The sequence below is a fragment of the Canis aureus genome, chromosome 9 (genome assembly GCF_053574225.1).
Source record: "Canis aureus isolate CA01 chromosome 9, VMU_Caureus_v.1.0, whole genome shotgun sequence".
Classification (NCBI taxonomy): Eukaryota; Metazoa; Chordata; class Mammalia; order Carnivora; family Canidae; genus Canis; species Canis aureus.
In genome coordinates this window covers 66,935,434-66,950,686 of record NC_135619.1, presented here as the reverse complement: position 1 = coordinate 66,950,686, position 15,253 = coordinate 66,935,434, and the positions used below count along the sequence as shown (strand labels likewise).

The 15,253-nt window shown below is 53.9% G+C and overlaps 1 protein-coding gene across 3 annotated transcripts; it reads right to left on the bottom strand.

Annotated features, from left to right (window-relative positions):
- Window positions 1-4,747: 4,747 nt before the first annotated feature.
- SERPINA3 (serpin family A member 3) lies at window positions 4,748-15,219 on the bottom strand. 3 transcript variants are annotated; one of them, XM_077910463.1, is made up of 5 exons: window positions 15,068-15,219; window positions 12,896-13,549; window positions 10,581-10,854; window positions 7,865-8,015; window positions 4,748-6,018 (listed from the first exon to the last, which is right to left on the bottom strand). In XM_077910463.1, exons 2-5 carry the CDS (start codon window positions 13,530-13,532, stop codon window positions 5,884-5,886), a joined length of 1,197 nt encoding a protein of 398 aa, XP_077766589.1. In that variant the 5' UTR covers window positions 13,533-13,549; window positions 15,068-15,219; the 3' UTR covers window positions 4,748-5,883. The 3 variants fall into 3 exon arrangements, with proteins under 3 accessions (XP_077766589.1, XP_077766587.1, XP_077766588.1); XM_077910461.1 differs by lacking the exon at window positions 4,748-6,018 and adding an exon at window positions 6,390-6,801; XM_077910462.1 differs by lacking the exon at window positions 4,748-6,018 and adding an exon at window positions 6,390-6,801 and having other exon boundaries at window positions 15,072-15,174.
- Between the last annotated feature and the right edge of the window lie 34 nt (window positions 15,220-15,253).

Here is a 15,253-nt window from a genome sequence, read left to right as displayed (position 1 = left end):
GACTGCTTGGGATTCTCTCCCTTGATCTCTCTGCCCCACCCTCACTGCTCGCGTGTTCTCTGTCTCTCTTTATTTTTTATTTATTTATTTTTCTGTCTCTCTTTAAAAAAAAAAATCCCTTCTAGGGTTTCAACACTTAGCCCCACAAAACCAAGCACCATCCTTTGGGACTCCACCCCAAAACCAGACCATCCCTCACTCCCCCTGTGGCAATCTCACGGGGGACCCCTGGGTTTGCGTTAATTATGATGGAACTGATCCTCATCACACGGCCCTGTCCGGCCTCTGATTTTCCATGTCCGCAGGCAGTCCTTGAGTTCTCTATGGAAAAGGGAGAAGCAACAGAAACAGCCCCTGGGAAAACTTCATCTGTAAAGGGTTGTTCCTTATCATTTACCAGCTGAGAACAGAGGAGTCCTCATTTGTCCATTTGCCCGCTCATCTGCTTTGGCGACTATCCTGGTTTTGCTGAAAAGTTTGTAAAACTTTGATTCCGTTATTATATTGAACATCCATTCATGTGTTCATTCATTCACTCACTGCACAAACACGGGCCAAGTAATATTCCATTGTCTGGATGAACCCCGGGTTATCTCTCCCTTCATTTCTTGAAGGATGTCTTGGTTGCTTCCAGGTTTTGGCAATTATGAATGAAACTGCTATTCACACCCATGTGCAGGTTTTTGTGGGCGTTCTGTGCGGGATTTGAGCCACGTGCTAGGGATGCACGATGGATGAGACGCAGCTGCTCCCTCCGGGGCTCAGGTCCACTGGGACAGACACACAGAATTCACCCGAAGCGGTGTTTGTGTGGAGTGGCCAAGTCCTCCAAACCAAAGAGCTATTGAGCTGCCAGGACACCATGATCCAATCTGAGCATTGGACAGACAGGGAAAAAAAAAATGAGACTCAGAGAGAAACATGTTCATTCACTCCCTCATTCAATAAATATTTGGCAGCCGGGACGTGAGGGATTACCTGGAAGAGGCTTGCTAGTGATTGCCTAAGATGGGCATGCGGAGAGGCTGATCACATCTCCATCAGAGGCGGCCTACGCAGGGTGAATGGGGAGCCTACGGGAGGCACAGAAGGCGGGGAGTTCCTGGAGGGCTTCCTGGAAGAGGTGGTTTCTGAGCTAAGACTGGAACATGGGTCAGGAGAGAGTGAGGCAAGGAGTTTCAGCAGAGGTTGAAAGGGGAGGAAGAGCGTGTCGGAGGTTGTGGAGGCAGGGCAAGCCAACGCCACTCCAGACAGCTGCCTACATGCGTAGCTCTTGGAGTGTGGGCTGCCTGCGTGCATGTGTCACAATGAGACAAGCTGTGGCAGGCTCACCAAGCGGGGGTGGGGAGAGGCGGCAGGGCTCCAGCCGCACCCACAGCCCCGCACTCAGCTACAGTCGAGTGCTCTCCAAGGAGCTGGAGGAGATCCGGCAGGTCTGCATGGCCCGGAACACGGAAGTCTGTCCCTGTGGGAGGACGGTGACAGCTTGGGCCTCTGGGGTTAACACAGGCTGTACTGACGCTCCCTTGGCCCAATGTCCACTCTCAGCACACCCAATAATGAGGAAAACAACCCACTCCTAAATTCAAGGTTATGTGGAAACCCACGCACAGGGAAGAAGGAGCAACGGAGCAGGTGTGATGCTTTGTGGTTGGGGCTGGTGTCCTGCAGTGGGTGGGGGGAGTCTCGATTCCAGCGCTGCACGCCCTCCCGAGTGTCATTCCTCCCTCACCCTCCTCACCGCTCGAGATGAGGTCATGAAGATCCAATCTAGCGATGCATAGGGACAGCCTTTAAAATCGGTAAAGGGCTGACCTAACTGGAGCAACACACCACCCTTTCCTGGCCTCATTCTTCCACCTGTGGACGTCTGCTTCCCGCCAGGCGCTCCTGTGCCCGGCACAGGAGCGCAGATGCCAGAGTCATAGTTCTTGCTTGCGCAAAGCTTGGCTTATACAACTTCAATTGATCCAATCAATTGTTATTGATCCAACCAATGACATTCCCTAAGTCGGCCTCAAATGCTGTGACTCCTTTTGCACTTTGCCTATATTGTAATAACCAGTTCTTCTGGAGAGCCAAAAGAACTCTCCATTGTGACAGAGCACCAACAGAAAAGTTAATGTGTACTCAGCAGAAACCATATTTGCAAGACTTTTGCAACTGAAATGCCTTGTCCTTCCTGAGGTGGCCTGGTGGCAGGGATGGTACTAAGGTGGCCTGCGTGCTGAGTGCAGAGACACGGTTTATATGGGTTAGTGGGTGTGAGCCTGACTTGATTTTCTCCCAGATTCATTATTACTTTACTTTTACTGTGTTCATCCACTGCCTGGACATAAATACCCATGAGGTTCCTTGTTGTTGACTTCACAGGGTCTTCAGGGGTTTCTCTTGTTCACCTAGGGGAGGATATAGCAGGGGTGTGGCATGAGACTCATTGCATTCATCCATCCATCCATCCATCCATCCATCTATTCACTCACCTGTCCATCCTTCCATCCATCCATCCATCCATCCATCTATCCACTCACCTGTCCATCCATCCATCCATCCATCCACCCATCCACTCACCTGTCCATCCATCCATCCATCCATCCATCCATCCATCCATCCATCCACTATGTAGGACCCACTATGTGCTGAGGATGCATTGAATACTGGGGAATAAGACTTTTTTTTTTTTTGTTCCAAATCTTTGTTATGGAAGAATTATGGTGTAATGAACCTCACATACCTCCAGCAGCTTCAATTATTATTAATATGAGGTCAGCACCATTTTCCCATACCTTCCACTCCCTTTTCTCCCTCGGGTTGTTTGGAGCAAATCCTACACATCATTTCATTTTACCATTGGTTTGTTAGAACTGGGATCTGGCAAGGCGTTGAGTTCCTGTGCCTGCAAGCCTCCCTCTCTGTCTAGTGAGGTGAGATGCACCCAATCAAACATCTAAAGGCATACAGTTTGACGGGGGTGCGTACATGCACGATGCTGCGCAGCCATCACTTCCATCTAGGTTCAGGCGGTGTCAGGCACTCCCAACAGAGACCCCAGCCCCACTAAGCAGCACTCTGCATGCTTCCCCGCCCCCCAGCACCTGGCGACCACTAAAGTGCTCTCTGTATCTGTGGACTTGCCTAGGCTAGGCGTTTTATATAAATGGAATTATGGAGTACGTGACCTTTGGTGTCTGGCTTCTTTCACGGAGCATAGTGTGTTCAACGTTCGCCCATGCCGTGGTGTGGGGCAGCACTTCATTACTCTGTGGGGCTGCGCCCTATTCCCATGTATGAATGTGACCACATCAGCCGCTTCTCTCTGCGCTTTCCTTAGTGGGTGATGGTCAGGCATCTCTGGTCTCTGTGGCCTACCTCACGAAGCACTGCTCTACGTTACTCGTCTTACCAGATGATGTCTTCCAGGTTCCCAAGCCTCCCATATGGCAGCCAGAGTGTTACCTCCTTCTACTCGATCCAATCAATGACATTCCCTAAGTCGACCTCAAAGTGTCCCTTTTTATATTCACACGTCTCTCCCCTGCTCCATCTGCTGTCGCCTTTCTCTCCCTTTAATTCCTCTTACTGCCTCCTCGCCGTGGAGGGGGCACAGAAGTGTGGATTTGTGCAAAGTAAGTATTTGCTCCAAGGAAGTGAGTGTACTATAGCCAGGAGGTCTCAGTACTGAGGCAGATTTCCAGCTCCCATGTTTTCACGGAGCTTCACCCACAGGTCATGGAGATTCAGAAAGCACAAGGCCACCCCCTCTGGGTCACTTAGCACTTAGGACTTCAGCAGGGCTTAGAGCCCTGGGATCCAGACTCATGTGCCCTCTGCACCTTAGCTGGCACCTCCCCGTTCTGCTGGGAATCCTGAGTTTTCCTAAGGTTGAAGTTCCTCCACAGAGATCCCCAGGGAACTCCCTGGATCACACAAATCTGGGTTTCATAAACTTGCTGAGCAAGCAAGAACACCACCTGGACAGCATCTCAGTAATGCCTCAAAGGGGGAAGTTGGGGGAAGTACTTACAGGGTTTCGTGGGCTGTGATGAGTTTCCGGTGGCTTTAGGGTGATAGAAAGCTTGGTTGAGATTTACCAGCTAGGCCAGTAGTGAGCGGTTTTAGCTTTGGAAACTGAGTCTGTATAAAGTCACTTTAAAAAAAATTTGTTTAGGGATCCCTGGGTGGCGCGGCGGTTTGGCGCCTGCCTTTGGCCCAGGGCGCGATCCTGGAGACCCGGGATCGAATCCCACATCGGGCTTCCGGTGCATGGAGCCTGCTTCTCCCTCTGCCTGTGTCTCTGCCTCTCTCTCCTTCTCTCTCTGTGACTATCATAAATAAATAAATATTAAAAAAAATTTGTTTATTTGAGAGAAAGAGAAAGAGAGAGAGCATGAGCAGGGGAAGGGGTGCAGGGAGAGAATCCTTTTTTTTTTTTTTTTAAGATTGTATTTATTCGTGAGAGACACACAGGGAGAGGCAGAGAAATAGGCAGAGGGAGAAGCTCCCTGTGGGGAGCTGATACAGGACTCGATCCCAGGACCCCGGGATCATGATCTGAGCTGAAGAGCTGAAGGCAGATGCTCAACCACTGAGCCACCCAGGCGCACTCCGAGGGAGAGAATCCTTAAGGAGACTCCCCGCTGAGCATTGACTTCTTTTATTTTCTATCTTCAAGCTCTTTGGCTGACTTTTACTATGTAAGCATGCTTAAGTCTCTCATCACAAAAGAAAATGGAAAGAAAATCCTCCCTTAATTCTTTTTTTTAAATTTATTTTTAATTAATTTATTTTTTGTTGGAGTTCAATTTGCCAACATATAAGCATAACACCCAGTGCTCATCCCATCAAGTGCCCCCCCCCCCCCGGTTCCCTTAATTCTATGTGACTCTCAAGCTCCCCTCTTTCCTGCCTTTCGATGTCAAACAGCTATGGAGGGGTGTTGACATCATAGCTCCCCTAGCTGGCGGCTCATCTGCCCACCCCCCATGGCTGGTCCCTGCTCTCACCCTCCCCTGGGATTGTTCCTGCCAAGGTCCCCCATGAACCAGTGTCGGACTCTTCCAGAGGATGCTCTTCACCCTTCTCCTCCGGGGCTCCTCAGCCCCATTCCATGCCAACCGTCCCTTGCTGCTGCAGCATCTTCTTCCTTGGGTCTTCACAAGGCCACACTTTTCCTCCTGTGTCTTCTCCTGCTCTTTTGCAATCTCCTTGTGGTCTGCTTGTCCCCTTATGTGTTGGTGTTTGGGTAAGGGTGCCTCTGGGGTCTCAGCACCATGTACACTAAGGTGTTTATCTCCTCTTATGGTCTCGCTTAACCACCAACACGCAATGACCGTGACATCCGTCTCTCCACCCCAAATTCTCGAGCGACAGATAGCTGCAGACATCTCTTCTCGCATGACCCACAGGCATCTCTGACTAAACATATGCACATCAGAGCTCTTTATCTCCCTGTAGAAAGATGAGCTTGGTGCCCCGCTCTCAGCTTCCAGAGCCTAGTTTTATCATCAGTCTTGCCCATCAGATGAAAGCCCATGAGAGTCATCACCATGAGCATCTTTAAGGGCAGAAGCTTGTTGTGGTTTAGAGAGGTCCTGTGGCATCGAGCAGGTTGGCATCACACTCTGCTGGTAATGATTTCTAGCTGAAAACTACTGAGACTTTCTGCTCCTCAGTGTCCTCATCTATAAAATGGGACTCAGAAGAGTATCTATCCCATAGGGTGGTCACAAGGACTAAATGGTAGTGGTCCTGGCAGATTGCCCGGCAGAAAGATCTCCACTCTTTAGCTGTCAGTCGTCAGCCGTAGAGATCACACAGTTCCTGATAACACCAGCAGAGTAACTACTGTGTGGCTGGCTTTAACTGCAGCTGTCCATGCATTGCTCATTTTCTCTCACCCTCCATTCTGGCTGCTAAGGGCTTCATCTGTTGGGGAGGACTCAGAACTCGGGAGGCAGGTGAGGAGCTCTGACCAGGAACCCACAAAGTAGCTACTCTCCCCAGTTTTGCTGAGGGATCCTGGAAGAGAGAAGGCCCGGGAGCGAGGGGTCCAGGGGCTGTGCCAGGTGTGGTCAGGGTTGGGGGTCAGCGCGTGGACACATCCTGGGCCCAGGCAAGGGGAAAGAAAGGGCAAGACTGGGGGGACAAGGAGCCCACAGAAGACGGAATCAGGCAGCAGGATCCCCTCCCCTCATAGGCCTGAGGGTCAGGTGGGCTTGGCCACAAGCACCAAGCCTGGTTCTAACCAGGGCACGGTAACCCAAGGCAGAGGTGCCCAGAGCCTGGCTGAGACTGAGCCCAGCGGGAGGTCCCTGAGCTTGGGCTCCGGGCACAGGCAGCTATGGGGTTTGCAGTCAGGCAGATTGGGGCAGAGAGGCACAAAGGAAGTGTCCAGTCCAAGAAAGATAGTTTATTGCTGTCTGGAGACCTCAGGGCCTCAGATCAAAAAGCCCACAGGCTCCCTGGAAGCCAGCAGGTAGTCACTGGCACCTTCTAAAGGATGAGCAGGGCAGAGCCTGGCACGTGGCTCCTCGGTGCAGAGAGGCCAGGCTGCACCCACAGACCTCTGAAAGGGGCCCCACCTCTGCGGGGGGAGGCCTAGGCTTGATTGGGGTTGGTGACCTTGCCCCAGAAGAGGATGTTCTCCGTATCTTTGTGGTGTATGCAGAACAGAAAGGGTCTGTTGAAACGAACAGTGACCAGTGGGCCGATCTTTCCAGATAAAAAAACAACTTTACTTCCCGTGGCGGCAGCGGCTTCTGTGCCCAACTCGGTCACATCGAGCAGGGTCTTGTGGACTATCTGCGGGAAGATCCGGTGGGCGAGGGGTGAGCAGCCTGCCTGGGAGCCCCAAAGGGACTGACATTCATGCAGCCTCCACCCCGGCCTGTCACCGATCGCTTCATTCGTCCTGGCAACCCTGTCAGGGGTCCTGCGTGGTTCCCACACACAGAGGTACAAACCGAGACTCTGAGGCTCCGAGACATCTGCCCAGGATCACGGAGATGGAGAGGAGGGGCACCCTGAGCTGGAGGCCTCTCTGAGGAGTCCAGACACTGTGCTGTCCCCCCACCAAACACTCGCTATTGCAGGGGGAGGGGCCGGGGCAACCCAGGCGATTGTCCTGCAAGCGAATTTCTGGCAGCTTCTCTACCTCGAAGCAGCTGCTGCAGGTGCCCCGCAGGCCCAAAGGGCCCCACTGCCCTCAGCTCTGCTCCTGCCCCATCCGAAATGTCCTCGGGGCCCAGGCTGCTGTGCAAAGATGTGGCTTCACATCTGAGGACCACATAGGCCCTTCTGCATGCCCTCTTTCATTGCCATTACCGTGTCCTTTGGAAGGTGGGGTGCAGAGGAGAGCGGAGGGCTGCTCAGACAACTGCTTCACTCCGAGGACCTTGTTTCTGGGAGTGCAGTGCAAGGGGCCCTGTATGCTCCTCTCACACCCATCACTACTGCCCGACGGCTGCCACTACTTGGTGCCTCTCCCCTACTCTGCCGGGCACTGCACACTGGCCAAGAACTATCACCCCCATTTTATAGAAAAACCGAGGGGGTCCAGCACTTTAATTATTTGCTGCTGTAGACAATAAAAGATAGAGCATGGGGTGGGGTCCATCCCTGGTTCCAGCACAGGCTCTTCCCCACGAGTGGCTTCTGTGTCACAGGATATTGCAGGGGAGGCAGGGACTAGCCTCCAACATGCTTGCCACCCAGCTCTCCTGGGCTTGGGGCAGAACCATGAGGGGGACAGGGTACTGAGCAATGCAGTTATTCATGCAAACTCAAGGTTCCCCAAACGTCTGCCTCCCCTTTACCATTCAGGCTTGGATACAGAGGATGAATTATCCAAAGTTGAACCGCTCACCTGGGAAACTGCCAGGTTCTTGTGCCCTGTGACTCTCGACAGGTCGGCCTGGTTGGTGAAGACTTCTCTCACGCCCAGCTGGGGAAGGACATCTTCCAGATTATAGCTGCTGGAGATGGAAAACTTTGGCAGGTAGAGGTTGTCTATCCTCCTAGGAAATGAGAAACATGACTTTGAACACCTGCTCGACTCACTGCTCACTTTCTCCCACCTCACAGCATGGTCTTCCTTGGTTTCCTCTCTAACCAACCCCTTCTTGCTGGAAGTAAGTACTCCTTTCCCCAGTTTCTTGACCTCCCGTGCTTATGCTTAATCCTGTGGATAATGTGAATTATCCATGCACATGGGCAAGTGCCTACGTGTGCCAGTACGGAGGTCGTGGCGGTGCCAGTACCTGCCCTGCTCCTCCCTGCAAGCCTGCAGTGCAGCAGGAAACACCTGTCTCTGACGGGGATTCCACAGCGTGCTCCACAGGCACCAGGAAGGCTTCCATCAAGCCTGAGTCCAGAGGGAGGGGAAGGGGCTAGCTGGGTGAAGAGCAGAACAGGAGGCACATAGATGAACTGGCAGGAAGGCTCGAGAAGAAAGAGGGGCTGCTCCACAGAGCGGAGGGAAGGCGTAGTGTCCAAGCAGGGGCTGGACACGGAGGAGGGATCGCGTTCAAAGGGTCTCGGGGAATCCTGAAACAAGCAATTGAAGGTCCCCTTCTTGGTGTCTGGCGAGCTCCTTGAGGACAGGGGCTTCTCCTGCTCCTGAGCAGAGCTGCTGGTGCGTTCTTGGAGCAAAAGCAGGTGCAGCTATCAGCGACCACCTGCCAGCTTCCATCTCCCTCTGTTTATATCCCTCAGACTCTTGTCACTGGTTTTACAGCTGCCAGCTTCGGGGAGGCTGTGTCTCCCCGTAAACCTTGAGTCCCATGAGCAGGGGAGATATCTCTTTCTCTCCACATTCATTCACTCTCCCATCCATCCATTCACTTAACAAGTATTGATTGAGCACCCACCGTGGGCTAGGAGCATGTAGAGGCGTATTTCCTCTGTGCTTTGTAAATCGAAGGTGTGTGATGGCGAGTCTATCCGATTATAGATAGTCACCGAGCCCCTGCCAGGTGGAAGCTATCTGCTGTTAAAGGAAGGACGCATTGCGGGTGGAGAACAGGGATGGGAGAGCCAGGTCCCTGTGTCCTGGGGCTTCCTGGGATCTGACCCACAGTTGTCTCCTTATGTCCCCATCACAGGGACAGAGCCCAGAACTGCCTCCCAGTGGCTCCACCCTCAAGGACCGGGCCAGAACTCACGGTGCCTTGCTTGTTCCCCTGACATCAGTCTTCTGGATGCCATGTCCTAGCCTATCTCTACCCTCAGGTTCATCTGAAACTTGACGACTCCTCACACTTCTTGCCTGGATCGCTGCACAGGGCTCCTAGCTGGCTTCCTGCCTCCATGCCTGTCCTCTGTGCTCTATTCCACTCAGCCTCCTGGGTGTATTTAAAACAATACTCCGATCATTCACCCTTTGGCCCAAGACCTAGTGAGGACTCCACACTTCACTTAGAAGAGGAAGAGTCAAGGTTTCTCCAAGGGTCTGCATGGCCCTCCTCAATCTGCGCCATCCCGTGGAGCCCCCTGACTTCTGACTCTCACCCTGCTCTAGCCTCTCTTGTCTCACTAACCCTCCAGGCTTTGCATAGAGGCTTTGCACTGGCTGTTCCCTCTGCCAAGAATGCTTTTCCCCCACATACCCACAGGCCTCAGCCCCTCACCTCTAACATATTGATGCTCAGATGTCACCTAATGGCAATCCTATTTAAAATCACCAACTAGGGGATCCCTGGGTGGCGCAGCGGTTTGGCGCCTGCCTTTGGCCCAGGACGCGATCCTGGAGTCCCGGGATCGAGTCCCGCGTCGGGCTCCCGGCATGGAGCCTGCTTCTCCCTCCTCCTGTGTCTCTGCCTCTCTCTCTCTTTCTATGTCTATCATAAATAAATAAATAAATCTTAAAAAAAAAAAATAAAATCACCAACTACCTCCTTGTCGGTCCAGTTTTCCTAATCACTTTACCCTGCTCTATCATCCACCGCCTCATCCGCATTTCCTAACGTCCGACATACTAAATCATTTCCCTGTTTGTCATATTTATTTACTTTCTCATTTCCTGAGTACAAAGTAAGCTCCACGAGGGCAGGAGATTTGTGTTTTACTTGCTGACCTACCCTTGGGGTCTAAATCAGTGCCTGGCACCTACTAGGCTCCCCATTAACCTACGTGACCTGTGCCAAAATGGGTGAAAGGATAAATGAATGAATGTAAGAGCCGGCGCAGAGCTGCTCAGAGCCTGTCTTGCTTTGGCCCTCACCTGATGGCAGGCCCATCTGTCCCCTCTGCCTCCGAGAGGTTGAGACAAGCATGCCGGCTGTTGAGGATTCCCTGGGACCTGAGCATGTTGCAGTCAGAGGCAGCCTCTGCCCCTGTCCCGTCCCAGGTCCTTGTGTCTCATAGAGGAGATACCTTCAGGCCCAAAGCCCCCCGGGGCAGCAAAGGGCAGGGTAAACCCAAGCTCCACCTGTGCCAGGGTGGCTTCCCCCAGCACTGCAGCCCCAGCCTCGGCCATCAGGGAGGCCCTGGGTGCTGGGGGGCATGGGGAGTCCAGGGAGGGTGGGGAGGGGGTGGGAATGGCTGAGGAGGAAGCAGACCCGGCCGCACCCTGGGGTCATCACCTCATCTGCAGGGAGTGTGTCCACCTCCTCAGCGTCTCTGGGAGGAGCATGGCCTCCACTGCCTCCATTCTGCCCTCGTCGGGGAGGACGAAGAGCGCACTGTCGTTGCTGGTGTACTGGAGCTCCACTACTGTGCAGGACAGCGCGTCGTCCCGGAAGTAAGGCACCCACACGTCCTCAAGGTTCATCATGGGCACTTTCACCGACCTGCTCTTGCTCACTTGGAACTTGGACTTGAAAGTATCTCGGGGGTCAAAGGGTGTCTTCCACTTGGCTGGAGGTCAGAGGAGTCTGTGAACACAAGGGCTGCCCTGCCTCCACCCCTTCTCCGCCCGGGGTCCCCTGAATGATGGAGACACTCAGCAGAGCACCAGCCACGCCACTGGCCCTGCCGTGCTTTGCAGGAAAGCATTGGCCAGTGGGTGGCCGCCGGGGGTGGGGGTGAGCCCCCCAGATCTGGTCGGGACACGGCTATGAGACAAAGACTGGGTTAGCTGTGATATGTGAGAGAGCGACAGGAATCTGGGAATAGTGGATGCAGGAGAGAGGTGGGTCTGGGAGAGACGGGAGAGGGGCCTGGGAGCACTGTGGGTGGCTGCAGCAGGGCGAGGAATGCAGAATCCCTGACCCCCTAAAGGAGACAACGCTAGTAATTGATTGCATGCCCATGTACGCCTTGTCATGTAGGCTGGAGGGAGGTCCACAGAGGACAGAGGCACAAGAGGACTGGAGCCCTCAATGGGGTGGGTGGGAGCTCCTGGGGGAACCAGAGCCTGGGGACTTGCAGGGAAATGTGCAGCCACCCACCCCAAACCCCCTGCCTGTGTCCCACCATTCGAGGCAGGAGAGGAGGGGAAGGCCCGGCTGGGCTGGTGTGTCCCTGGGGAGGAGAATTTGGAGGAGAAAATCCTAGGAGAAAATCAGGAGATACAACAGGCAAACATATCGGGTCCAGATTAGTTTTACAGAGAAATCTGGTTCCGTGCCTTCACCTGCAGCCAGAAACACAGGCCCCAGACCTCAGCCAGAACCTCTAGTGTAGGTTTGTGTGTCTCCATGCAGCTCCTATCTCTCAGGCACCTCGCCACCCCCTGACTCCATGATGCTTCTTTGGGTCTCTGTCCACTTTTTTTGTTCCCACTAGGACTGCGGCTCCACGGGCTGACTCTTCCTGTTTGCTCTCCGCCTCTTAGGAACGCACGTGCTGGGGAGGTTAGTGTCGCGTTCCTATCTAAGGGATCGGGCTTTGGACCAGCCAGAGCCTGGGAAGGGGTCTTGTCTTGGATGGTGCCCCCTCCAAGGCACTTCCCGGGATGGTGACCTTTGCCGGCACCACCCTCAAGATTACAGGGGAGCCTGGTTGCAGAGCCCTGGGATGGCCGGTCTCCTTGAATGCTGTGTCCCCGTGCAGATGGCCCCCAGACTTGCTGGGACCTCCCAGACCAGAGTCCCTGATCAGGACGGAGCCCAGGTCAGAATGGCCCCGGTGGGCACAGGCAAAGGGCTTCCTGAGCTTCCCCAAAGGTGTCTCTGCAGGGAGGAAGCTGAAGTTCCCGCCCACCCTGGAGCAATTTGAAGGGACAGCTCCTTCCTTCTGGGAGCCAGGCACGTTTGAGTTGGAGTAAAAAGTGCTGCTCTGACTCAGACAAAGGGTTGCCGGGCTCCTTTGCAGTTACTCCCTACAGAGGCGAAGCGTCACTTGGAAAACCCTACAATAAGTCAATGTGACTCCTAACTCTGGGAAACGAACTAGGGGTGGTGGAAGGGGAGGTGGGCGGGGGGTGGGGGGGGTGGGGGTGACTGGGTGACGGGCACTGAGAGGGGCACTTGACAGGATGAGCACTGGGTGTTATTCTATATGTTGGCAAATTGAACACCAATAAAAAATAAATTTATAAAAAAAAATAAGAACTCAATGGTTACAGGCAGGGGGCATCCCGGGAACGTGGTGCCTCCCACTCCTGCCCACTCCCACCAAGGGCACCTGCTCTGTGGCAGTTTCCCTAATCCCACGGTTTGCTACACAGGCCAGAAATGGTCCCGAAGGCTCAGAACTAAAACCCTATTTCCTGGGTGTTATTCTGTGTGTTGGCAAATTGAACACCAATAAAAATAAATTTATAAAAAAATAAAATAAAATGAAATAAAATAAATAAAAAATAAAATAAAATAAATAAAATAAAATAAAATTAAAATAAAATAAAATAAAATAAAATAAAATAAATGAAATAAAATAAAATAAAATAAAATAAAATAAAATAAAATAAAATAAAATAAAACCCTGTTTCCCTCCAAACCCCAAGCCAGGGACCCACCTTTAAGGAAGATGTAATTCACCAGGACCACTGCCGTGTGTAGGTCAAGGTCCTTGACCAAATCCACAATTTTCCCCTGCGTCCTATTCTTCACATAGTCGTTGATGAGCTTCTCGGCGGCAGCAGAGTTCTGGAAGTTGGTGGAGAAGGCCTCCGAGGCGTACAGCGCCCTGGCGTCTTCCACGAACGTCTCTAGCAGCTTCAGCTGCTCCCCCACAAACATGGCATTGCCCACGCTCAGCTGCAGCTCGCTGCTGGGCTGGTGGAGGGCCCGCAGCAGGTGCTGGAAGCCCCGGTGGATCTCCCTGTCGGGGATCTCCGTGAGGTTGAACTTGAGGCCTTCGAGGATCTCGGTCTGGGTGGTGCCTTGGGCCCCCAGGGATAAGAAGGCCAAGGCGATGGAGATGCTCATCGGGGAGAAGATGACATTCTTGTCGGGGCTCTTCGAAGCCAGCTCCTTGTAGAGGCTGAGGGTGAAGTCGGTGTTGCTGGAGGCTAATCGGAGGCTGTTCTCAGACGTCTCATTGGGTAGATCCTCCTGGGTGACGTTCTCCGGGTCACGCATGCCCTCCGGGAGGCAGTGGACAGTGGGACAGAGCCCGGCCACCAGGAGCCCCAGAGCCAAGAGGGGTGACATGCCCTCTGTCCTCTGCTCTGGAAGGCAAAGCTCCTTTAAGTGTTGGGGAGCCCGATGGTGCCCCGAGCGCCTCCCACTGCCACCCCCTCCCTCCCAGTGTGGCCTGTGCTCCAGTCTCTGCCTCTGTTAGCCTTGCGACTTTCCAGGGGAAGGCACTCTCCCAGGCACCCAACATACAAGACCACATCACACTGGAGGTAATTGTTGTCATTTTCCCCGCTGGCGACAAACTGGGCACCGAGAGATGAAGGGGCTCGCCCGCAGTCACACAGCCAGCGGCGGGAGGAGCAGGGGCAGGACACCGCTTGGCCTGGCTCCTGGCTACCCGGTGGGGGGAACGCAGTGTGGGCCTCGGGGCTGCGCAGACCTGGGCTAGGATTTCATTTTGGCTGCTTGCCCTTGCTGTGTGGTGACAGGCAAGGGGCTGAACCTCTCTGAGCCTCAATCCCCATCTCAGTACAACATGCTGAGCAGCTCACGGGTGAGAAACCATGAAGGTGTCGGGCTCCTAACAGGGTTCCAGAGGCCTATCTCCTCCCACAGGGCACCCCTTCCCTGAAACTCCCAGCCACGCCAGAGCTGTGATTCCACAGGGAGAGGGGACGGAGCTGTGGCAGGAGCCGTCAGAGCCAGGGACTGCAGCCAACATGATTATTTACTTACCTTCAGCCTCTGCCCACTCAGGCCCAGAGTTCAGAGGAGAAAAGCAGAGCTTCAGAGGTGGGGAGGGGAGAGGAGGTGTGGGAGGGGAAGTAGAGGAAGGGGAGGGGGCAAGGGACAGAGTTGAACTGATTTCCATCAAGAAGCCACTAGAGACACCTTCAGATCAGCTGAGGGGCAACAGTAGCTCAATTGCCTCAACTCTCTGTTTACTCTTGGGCTAATGCAACCTTTTCCTTGGACGAGTTAAACATCCTGCCCACCACCTGCACCCCCCCACCAGCTTTGAATTATTTCTGGAGAAAAAGAACTCTGTTTGGGCAAGTTGGCAGGCTGGCTCTGTTTCTGAGCAGTTGCTGGACAGACACTGCCGGCCTGTCTCCCTGGCCAAGGCCCCCGGTGGGGTGAGGGGAGAGGGGAGAGGGGAGAGGAGCCACCCGCCAGGCCCCCTTGGAGACCCCATGTGCTCTGCCTGGAGGGACCCCCTGCAACATTCCGTCTGCACCACGGAGTGAGAGCTGTGCCGGGTGCCGGACAAGGGGAGGCACCTCAGGTGTGTTGGGGTCCGGAGGGTCCTGCGTATGGGGGCACCCAGCTGGCTAAAGTCAGAATCCACAAGTGTTGGAGGCAGGAACAGTCAAAGAAGCCCTCTTGGTATGTCCACCCCTTTGCAGGTGTGAAAACTCAGACCCAGAGGGGAAGACTTGTCTTCAGAGGGCATGGCCTCCGGGGCCAGCCCCAGAACTGTCCCCGGCGCCCTGGCACACCTCCGCTTGGCTCCTTCCCGCCTCCCAGGCTCCAGGCCAAGGCCTAGAACCACCCTAGAAAGATGGGTTCCTTTGCTCCCAGGACGCACCCACTGCATCTTGGATTACCTGCCTCTACAGCTGGACGTACTCAGTGGATTCCAAAGCCACCGCCTGCCCGGAGTGCTGGATTTTCACGGGTGCTGACACCTATTTATCCGTGCAAAGAACTCCTCCCCTTGCTTGGGAAATGTTGGCAGGGACGCCCAAGTGTTCTGTTTTTAGACTGGAATGGGCGATCATTTCTGGTAACAT

Bases quoted from the DNA above. Each gene is read 5' to 3' on its own strand.
- SERPINA3 (XM_077910461.1), bottom strand. From the start codon at position 13,532: ATGTCACCCCTCTTGGCTCTGGGGCTCCTGGTGGCCGGGCTCTGTCCC. The intron at 10,855-12,895 runs GTGGGTCCCTGG...TCTGACCTCCAG, and splicing joins GAATTACATCTTCCTTAAAG to CCAAGTGGAAGACACCCTTT. The intron at 6,802-7,864 runs GTGAGCGGTTCA...ATCTTCCCGCAG, and splicing joins AGAACCTGGCAGTTTCCCAG to ATAGTCCACAAGACCCTGCT.